Source organism: Castanea sativa, chromosome 9 (assembly GCF_040712315.1).
Source record: "Castanea sativa cultivar Marrone di Chiusa Pesio chromosome 9, ASM4071231v1".
In the NCBI taxonomy this organism is placed as follows: Eukaryota; Viridiplantae; Streptophyta; class Magnoliopsida; order Fagales; family Fagaceae; genus Castanea; species Castanea sativa.
The window spans coordinates 14,724,331-14,733,053 of record NC_134021.1 but is presented as its reverse complement, the minus strand read 5'-3'; the positions used below and the strand labels follow the sequence as shown (position 1 = coordinate 14,733,053).

Genomic DNA, 8,723 nt, shown 5'->3' with positions numbered 1-8,723 from the left:
TAACACACTTTCACTTATTTTAAACAACATTACACACTTTTTTACTCACACGTATATCAAAAACACCCGAACAACATAACTCAAACTACTCTCTCAAACACTCCCTTAATTTCATTCTATACTTTTATTCATTTCCATTTCTTTATTTTCTTTTATCTAATTCTAATCTATTCCATTCATTTTCCCTAAAATGGTATGTGAAGCAGCTAGCTAAGAAACTTCGAGGAAGGTGCATCCCAAACCTTCTATATAAAGCTTAGTCCTCACCTATTTATAACAGTAGCTTTCTCTCATAACACATATAGACATAGGAACATAGAAGTATACTTAGAAAATCGAATTCTTGTTAGCTATAGTTCACTATTTCAGTCGTGTCACAGAAATGGCTTCAAACTCTCACCAAGAACCATGGCTTTTGGAAAATGGAAACATCAAAACCTTGAGCAAGGAGATGAGGCATGGTCGTACCCACCACAACATGTCATCCTCATCTCTCCGCAAAAAGTCCGACCTCAAACTTGTCTCAAAAGTTCCCATAACTTGCCTTAGACAATTGTTGGCAAATCTTCAAGAGGTTATTCTGGGAACTAAGCTTTCTGTGCTATTTCCAGCCATCCCACTAGCCATTGCAGCTGAGATTTATGGTTTTGGAAGAGTAAGTTCTTGTTATAATTCTTAACTTACTATGGTTTTCTATGTAACAGTGAAAACTTACAGGAACTGAAGGAACTATGATATGTTTTAAATCAAAGTGGTTTCATTGAAAATTATCGATTATATATCCCACCATCATTTTATGTCTACAAAACAAAATACATGTTCTTTCAATATTAATAATTGTAGGGATGATAAAAATTTTCCACCCCACTCAATTAATGGCAGAGAGAGGGGGGAACTGAGGTCTCGTTGCTTTCAATTTCATCCCCTCCCCCTTTATTTAATTAATAATAATTTTTTAAATTATGTTCAAATTTATATATATATATATATATATAAACGCTTATTTAAAGCACTAGTGGCTCATATTAATTTTTTTAATATGTCATAGATAATTCATTAATTTTAAAAGTATTTAAAGCATATATTTATAAATATATATATATAAGTAATCTGTTTTGTATTTTTTTTCCCCGACAAACAAATTTTTTTAATTGAATTAGGGATATAGGAATGTTTTCTTTTTTTCATTAGAAGAAAATATACTAAAAACTTTATATCCCAAAACAAGCAACAACAAAAAATCATTTACTTTATGTCACTACTATGTTTCTCTTAAAGCATCCACAGCGCATAGGGGATATTGCAAATGTAATCCAAATTTGCAATTTAAGCCCAAATACCTCACTCCATTGGTTATGGTAAAACCCAACAATTGCAAAAAAATTTGCAATTCAGCTAAAGTGTCATTCTAAATGTAGAATGCACTGTAGCTTAATGGTAAAGGTCAATAATATTATTTAATTCTCTCTCTCCTCCTTTTTATTAAAAAATTCCTATACTTTCTCTCTCCTCTCTTTCTCTCTTTCGTTATTTCTCTGCTCGCTTCCTTCTCTCTTCAGTCTTCAGACCCAAAACCCATAGCCATCACACTATGGCGAGCCACCACACCTTGGTAGATCGGCATGGCTGACAATGGCGACGTGGCTTGGTCTCTCTCTGGTTGACGGCGACAACATGGATTGGTGTGGGTTTGGGTTGATTGTGTTAGATTTTTGGAATGGGTTTTGGAGTGGCGATTGGGTGATTGAACGAAATCAGGGTGTGTTCGCCTTGAGTCTAAGTTTGCCGGCTTAAATCTGGGATTTGCTCACTGTGGGTTTACTGCCATGGGTTTGGGTTTTGCTTGCCATGGGTTGGGATTTGCTCACCGTGGGTCTGTTTTTTTTTTTTTTTTTTTGGTGGTGGGTTTTACTCATAGTCATGCTCTTCAGTGGTGGTGGTGATGGGCAATGGGTTAGGGTTAGGTTTGTGCTCACGGTGGTTGTTGGGTATGTGATATGGGTTGGTTTCAAGTTCGACGGATCACGGTGGATCGAGGTGTGGTTGAGGTGTCACGAGTGTGGGTCACGGTGGATCATGGTGTGGTTGAGGTGTGGGTCACGGTGGTTGTGGGTTGTGTCGTTTTGGTGGTGCTGGGTGGCGGTGGGTTGCTGCGTTTTTTTTTTTTTTTATGGTGTTGATGATCAAAGAGGGTGGTGTTGATGGTGTGGGTTTTTTTTTTTTTGGTGTTGACGGTAGATTATGGGTCGATGGTGGTGATGGTGGTGGTGTCAGGTATGTGTAATGCAATTGTGGTGCTGATTGTGGTTCCTGAACAAAAAGAAAGAGAAAGAAAGAATAAATAATGTGGTGTATGATGGTAATGCTGATGGTGTGATATATTATTTTATTGTGAAGATATATTATTTTAATGAGTAAAATAGAAAAATAAAAATTTTGATGTTGAGGTATTATAAAATGGTATGGTATAATTGATAAAGTAGATTTTTGGGATGGTAAGATAGGATAGAATTAGAAAAATGAATGTGGATGCTCTTATGTTGTATTGTATATGTTAGGCATATAAAAGCAACATTCATTATTTAATTTTATCATAAATTGATTGACATTGATATTGATATTTTTAGATGTTTGGCCTACTGTTAAAAAACATTTCTTGCTTTGCCTTGGCCCGCTTGACTAGTCTTACCTCGCATGGGTTTCTTTCACCCCATGTGTATCCTATTTATAATTTATCTTCTATAATATTTTATTACCATTACACAAGACACTTGGTTTCTCTTTTCAATTATATCTTTATTTTATTAATGTTGAAGTCACCTCATTAAGGGTAACAAAATACTTTCAAGTTTCAACACGCCTTGTGTGAGTTTTCCCCTTCTTGAAAAAAAGGTGACGGGGTAAGGACGAATGCTTCAAATCTAAATCTAACTTTTCCCATTGTGATCCGTAATTGGTATAGAATGTGAATTTTAGCTTAATGGGTAAAATTTTTTATCCTCAAATAAGAGATTGATCTAGGTTTGAATTCAACGTACAAGCCCTACACAGAAAAGAACTATGCAAAAAAAAAAATTGGTTAATCTTTTGGTACAATAATAAAAAATAATTATTACAAAGCAAAAACTATATAAGTTCAAATCCATCTATATAATAATAATAATAATGCTGATGATTGGTATGAAATAATTCTAGTATTTTTTATTCTTGGGTGATGGGGCTGAGTAGTATTTTTTACTCAGCCTGAAAACAGCTCAACAGGCTCTGGAGACAATTACTTTCTTATTCATTTTCTATATTCTTATAATGATGACCGTTCTGATTTTATTGCAAGCAGCCATGGGTATTCGCATTGAGCTTACTTGGCCTCACTCCACTTGCTGAACGTGTCAGCTTCCTGACAGAGTAAGGCAGAATAATCAAATTTTATATAGCTGTCTATCAATCTATTATTCATTGTTCATCGTCTATAATATATATATACACACACACACGAGCAATTTGGTATGTATCTGGGATCAATACTAATTTTCGTTTTCCCTATTTTGCAATCAGACAAATTGCTTGCTACACCGGTCCTACAGGTATGAGCGTAAAATATAGTTCTTTTTAATATATACATTTATACACATGACAATAGGCTACAATAAAATGTTATATAATTCTGGTTCCTCGTGAATTTGTTTAAATGTAACCAAAACTTTTCCAGTTTTCCCAATCATATTCGAGCAGTGTTCAAGCTTTAATTTGGTTCTTTTATAGAACAAAGTTTAAGGCAGAAATTAACTATTGGTGCAGCACATTCTGAGAGTCAGAAAACCATAAATACATTGAAAGAGATGGTTATTTTTTTTCGAAAGGGTCAAAAAACCTAAATTACTGTTGGCTTGGTTTTGATGGTTTTCCAAAGACCAAACCGGATTCGATCATTTCGATGCTCATAGCTTCACGCGTCTGCACTAATACTACTGTCCAAATATATAATTTGTTAAATTTTACTGAAAAAGTCTGTGTAACTCCTGGAAGCAAAACGTTGTAAACCTCATTTAACCTCGCTGTTATGCATGGTTGAGATATCACTATCGAGTCCGCGGACACTTCATGGTTCTGTCTTGTCCTTTGTCCTTTGTACATAAGTAATAGCAAAATTTTCAGTGAAGATTCTACCTACATATGTCAGCATCAAACTTAGCATGCGTTTGAATTGCGTTCACATCTCTATGTCTGCAATTTTTTTTGTGAAGAAGCGTGTTTTTGTGGCTTTATGTCACAGTGGATCTCGTGTACTGTTCACGAACCAACATTCAACAAATCTCTTTTTTCAGTAACTTTTTCATTGAAAATAGGTCTCACAGTATTATTTACACATTTAAAAATTATTTCACTACAATGTTTTCAGTTTTCAACAAAATAAGCAGTATCTAAACAAACTCTTATAGAGCTACAATTCCTAATTAGGTGTAGTATATATCTAAGGTTTTCAACTAATTTCAAGAATAAATCAAAGTGGGATTATTATCTATATTTCATTTACATTTATCAATTTTATTACCTCCAATTAAATTTAAGTTAGTGATTGCAATTTGCATTGATTTCAAAATTGTATTGGTTGAAATTAATTTTTTTTTAGAAAAAAAAAAACATCATCATTGAATCAAATGGCATATTCTCTCATTAATTATTAAGGGTGGACTAAAGGGACACTTGCACATCAATATTCAATATTAAGAAGTTCACAATTCCAAATATTTAAGTTATTAAGTAGTTTATTATGTGATTTTGCAGTGGGAGGGCTTCTAAATGCAACATGTGGGAATGCTACGGAGCTTATTATTGCAATATTTGCTCTAAGCGAACATAAAATAGCCCTAGTCAAGTACTCTCTCTTGGGCTCCATTCTTTCCAACCTTCTTCTGGTTCTAGGGACATCTCTCTTCTGTGGTGGCATTGCCAACCTTAGAAGGGAACAAAAATATGACAGAGTGAGTTATTATTAAAAAAAAAAAAAAAAAACCTTTTCTAACATATATATGAGAAATTCTAAAATTATTGTCAATTTACTACCAATAAATATATGATTATTCTCTTATAATATATATATATATATATATGATGGATTTTGTTAATGTGTGCCCTTAGGGCACACAATAATAAATCACTTTTGGAAATATTTTCTCGGAAATTGAAAAAGTATTGACAGCTTTTTCAATTCTTGAAAAAATATTTTCAAAAATATAAAGCTTAATGTGTATATGATTAGCATCAATTTTTAACAATATAATAAATAAATATTTGTATTTTTTTGTGATTGATGATGACATATAGTAAAAAGTGTAAAATTATTGACATAGCTCATGTGTAAGTCCTCCAATTGGGTCAAGTTGATGGTGAATTGATGTTTGCTTGACCTTATGACATAACAGAGACAAGCTGATGTGAACTCACTCCTGTTGCTGCTAGCATTGTTGTGCCACTTGCTGCCTACTTTGTTTCGGCATTCTGGGGCCTTGCCTGAATTCACCGTAATACCAACAATCCAATTGTCAAGAGCCAGTAGCATTGTCATGCTTCTTGCATACACTGCCTACCTAGTCTTCCAATTGTGGACACACCGCCAATTATTTGAAGCTCAGGAGGTACATATAAAATATAATTTTCTCAATTTTAATAGTCTCTTGTGGCGGGGTTCAAGCAGTTCATAATCCAATGGTGCCGACATTTTTGTGGTATCTATATAATTGAAACCCCACGTCTCCCTTTACCCTATTTACCCCAACAAAAAAAAAAAAAACTCTTGCAATGAAATGTCTCATACTAATAAAAAGAAATAAGTCTAGTCATATGATATTTCTTTATATCATAATTAAAGAAAAAGATATCATTCTTGGTTTATTTCCCCATTAAAAAAAAAAAAAGTTCTCATTCTACTACATGGATTAGATTCTCTACAGTTCTTATGCTAACTCTAACTTGAATTCATAAAATCATGATTCATTCATTAGTGAATTAGTAGTTTATGTTTTGTTGCCTTATCAATATTTTAAAAACACACTTACCATTGTTTTTTTATCTAGCTATTTCAATAACTGATAACTTAAATTCTCTTAAATCAAAACATAATTACTTTGAAGGTAGCTTAAAAACATTTATAAAAAAACAACAATGTAACCGTTAGAAGTAAAGATAAAAACATTTAAGGTGCAAGTAGACTCCTTGCCCTAATGATTTATCATGTTGCAACTTGTATTACAAATTGATTTCTCTCTAGCAGGCTAAGGATATGCCTTAATAATAAAATTTTTTTAAAAAAAAAATTAGTGTTATTTTTTATTTTGAAAGGCTAAAGAATTCTTTGGTCAATCATTCCCTGATACCAGTATATGCTAACATAGCTAATTAAACATCTATGGTGGAACCATCAGGAATCAGAAGATGGTGCAGAGAATCAGGAAGAAGTGCCTGTGATAGGATTCTGGAGTGGATTTGTTTGGTTGGTCGGGATGACTATAGTCATAGCTGTGTTGTCTGAATATGTGGTGGCTACAATTGAGGTAAAAATGAAAAAAGCCATTTTCATAGTGCTTGTCTGGTTGAGAATTATCAAATGGAATGTAACTATTTCATGCATTGTAATTGAAGAGATTTATCTATCAAGGTATTCATAAGGATTTCAATTCCTTTCAGGATGCATCAGATTCTTGGGGCTTGTCAGTCAGCTTCCTCAGCATAATCTTGCTACCAATTGTTGGAAATGCAGCGGAACATGCTGGGGCGGTCATATTTGCTTTCAAGAACAAGTTGGTGAGTAATATAATGGCCTTTCTACCATTTTAATTGTGGTACTAAGTTTGAAAATTATAAGATTCTAAGTGAGATTTTTTTGCACACAAATGCAGGATATATCATTAGGTGTTGCCTTAGGGTCTGCGACTCAAATTGCAATGTTTGTGGTAAGAATTTAAAACCTATATTGCTAGAATGGCTATCCTGACAAAGCTTTCTTTGTGAACTTAGTTAAATGGTGATGCTAAATAAATATCGTCTAAATACTCAGGTCCCATTATGCGTGGTTGTATCTTGGATTATGGGAATTCACATGGATCTTGATTTCAACACCCTTGAGACCACCTCTCTTGCATTATCAATAATCGTTACAGCCTTCACACTTCAGGTGAAAATATTCATGTCTCAAAAGCTTCCTCTTAGTACATTTGGAGACAATAGTTTTGAACAGTATATACTATTGCTTGTCTATAAATCTTAAGTTAACAAAAAAGGTGTTTAAAAAAAAAGTTAATTGAAAGGGGTAAAGCTAATTATTTAATTCTTATTTTAACACTCTTTAGCACTAGGCATGAAATTAATAGAAAATGTTAAATTTAATTATTTAACTATTATTCTAATATAATATCTCCATCATAAACAAAAAGACTCGTCTCTATCAATATCATGATTGTTCCGTTGTTTTGAACTATTTCACTGTTGATTTTATAGGATGGGACATCTCACTACATGAAGGGACTGGTTCTCCTCTTGTGCTACATTGTTATTGCAGCATGCTTCTTTGTATCCAAAACACCACTTAGTAAGTACTTACAACATTATTGTTTCTAGGATATATTATCTATGCCCTTTGTGCATTTACGATTAAGTCTAATTAATATCTAAATCTTTCTTTTTTTAAAACCTTAGGCCAAGCAAACATCGTCAACTCAGGACTTCAGATGACTACAGCAGGAGTCTTAAGCGCTTAACAGGTATGCTCAACTTCTTTAAGTACATGAATTTATTTACATGTCACATCCTTATACATATTTTTTGTATCAAATTTAATAGAACAATTTTACTGCAGGCTTATGTGCCTTAAGGGGTCACTGCTCAGATAAGCATTCCTCCGTTGAAACTTCAACAGATGCAACAGATTTGTTAGTTCTTCGAGTTTGATTGGACTCGCTTACCAAAAAACCAACTGGTCGGGTTTTTCTTGTCGACGGAAGTTGTCATGCCTCTAAAGTTGACTTTATATGGATACCATCAAAGCTTGATGAAGATTGGCTAAAACATACATGGTGTCGTATAGATCTCTCAGAATGTTTTTGTGGTTTGTTTGATATAAATGCCAAAAGGGTACTAGTGGCATATGGCAAGGGTTTGGGTTTGCTTTTCTCTTGTAGTGCAATAATAGTAGATGAATGGAAATTGTTGTTGTTGTTTAGATTTGCAATTAAATTTTTTGTTTCAAATATTTATACCAACTAGTAGTTTTGGCTTTCCAGGCAATGAGTACTTATATTTTAGTGTCATTTCAATTTTAACTCAAGTCAATCAAACATATAGTGTTATGACTTCCTCTCAACCCGCCTTAGCCAATTTCTAGTGCACGCTTGCGTGCGCGTGCACACATACACACATATAGGGAAAAGTTAATGAATGCCCAAAAGGCATTTGTTAATGAACCATTGGGCAATTCTAAAGCGGTTATCATTGGAAAATTTTATATAATTAATAAAGTTTGGTAGCAGATTCCAGTAATAGGTATTGAGATTTCTTTTGTTGAAACACATGTTGTATTTTGATTAGTCAATAATTAAAGTTGAGTTCTTTGGGGTAGTCAAGATTTCTACTCAAGTCAATGTTTTGTCTATTGGTTGATATCGTTGTGTTTCCCCGTAAATAATAAAATGCTCCAATATAATGGGTGAGTGAAGTAGAAAAATATTGGG

The 8,723-nt window shown here is 33.4% G+C and overlaps 1 protein-coding gene across 1 annotated transcript; it reads left to right on the top strand.

The window, feature by feature from the left end:
- The first annotated feature begins 273 nt into the window (after positions 1 to 273).
- LOC142610523 (vacuolar cation/proton exchanger 3-like) lies at positions 274 to 8,303 on the top strand. Its single transcript, XM_075782337.1, has 12 exons — positions 274 to 655; positions 3,338 to 3,405; positions 3,556 to 3,584; positions 4,786 to 4,982; positions 5,424 to 5,636; positions 6,423 to 6,551; positions 6,685 to 6,801; positions 6,897 to 6,950; positions 7,055 to 7,171; positions 7,495 to 7,585; positions 7,693 to 7,757; positions 7,853 to 8,303. Exons 1-11 carry the CDS (start codon positions 383 to 385, stop codon positions 7,752 to 7,754), a joined length of 1,350 nt encoding a protein of 449 aa, XP_075638452.1. The 5' UTR covers positions 274 to 382; the 3' UTR covers positions 7,755 to 7,757; positions 7,853 to 8,303.
- Positions 8,304 to 8,723: the final 420 nt, after the last annotated feature.

Coding starts and splice junctions, on each gene's coding strand:
- LOC142610523 (XM_075782337.1), top strand. CDS start 383: ATGGCTTCAAACTCTCACCAAGAACCATGGCTTTTGGAAAATGGAAAC. Junction 4,983..5,423: donor GGGAACAAAAATATGACAGA/GTGAGTTATTAT, acceptor ATGACATAACAG/AGACAAGCTGATGTGAACTC. Junction 7,172..7,494: donor TTACAGCCTTCACACTTCAG/GTGAAAATATTC, acceptor TTGATTTTATAG/GATGGGACATCTCACTACAT.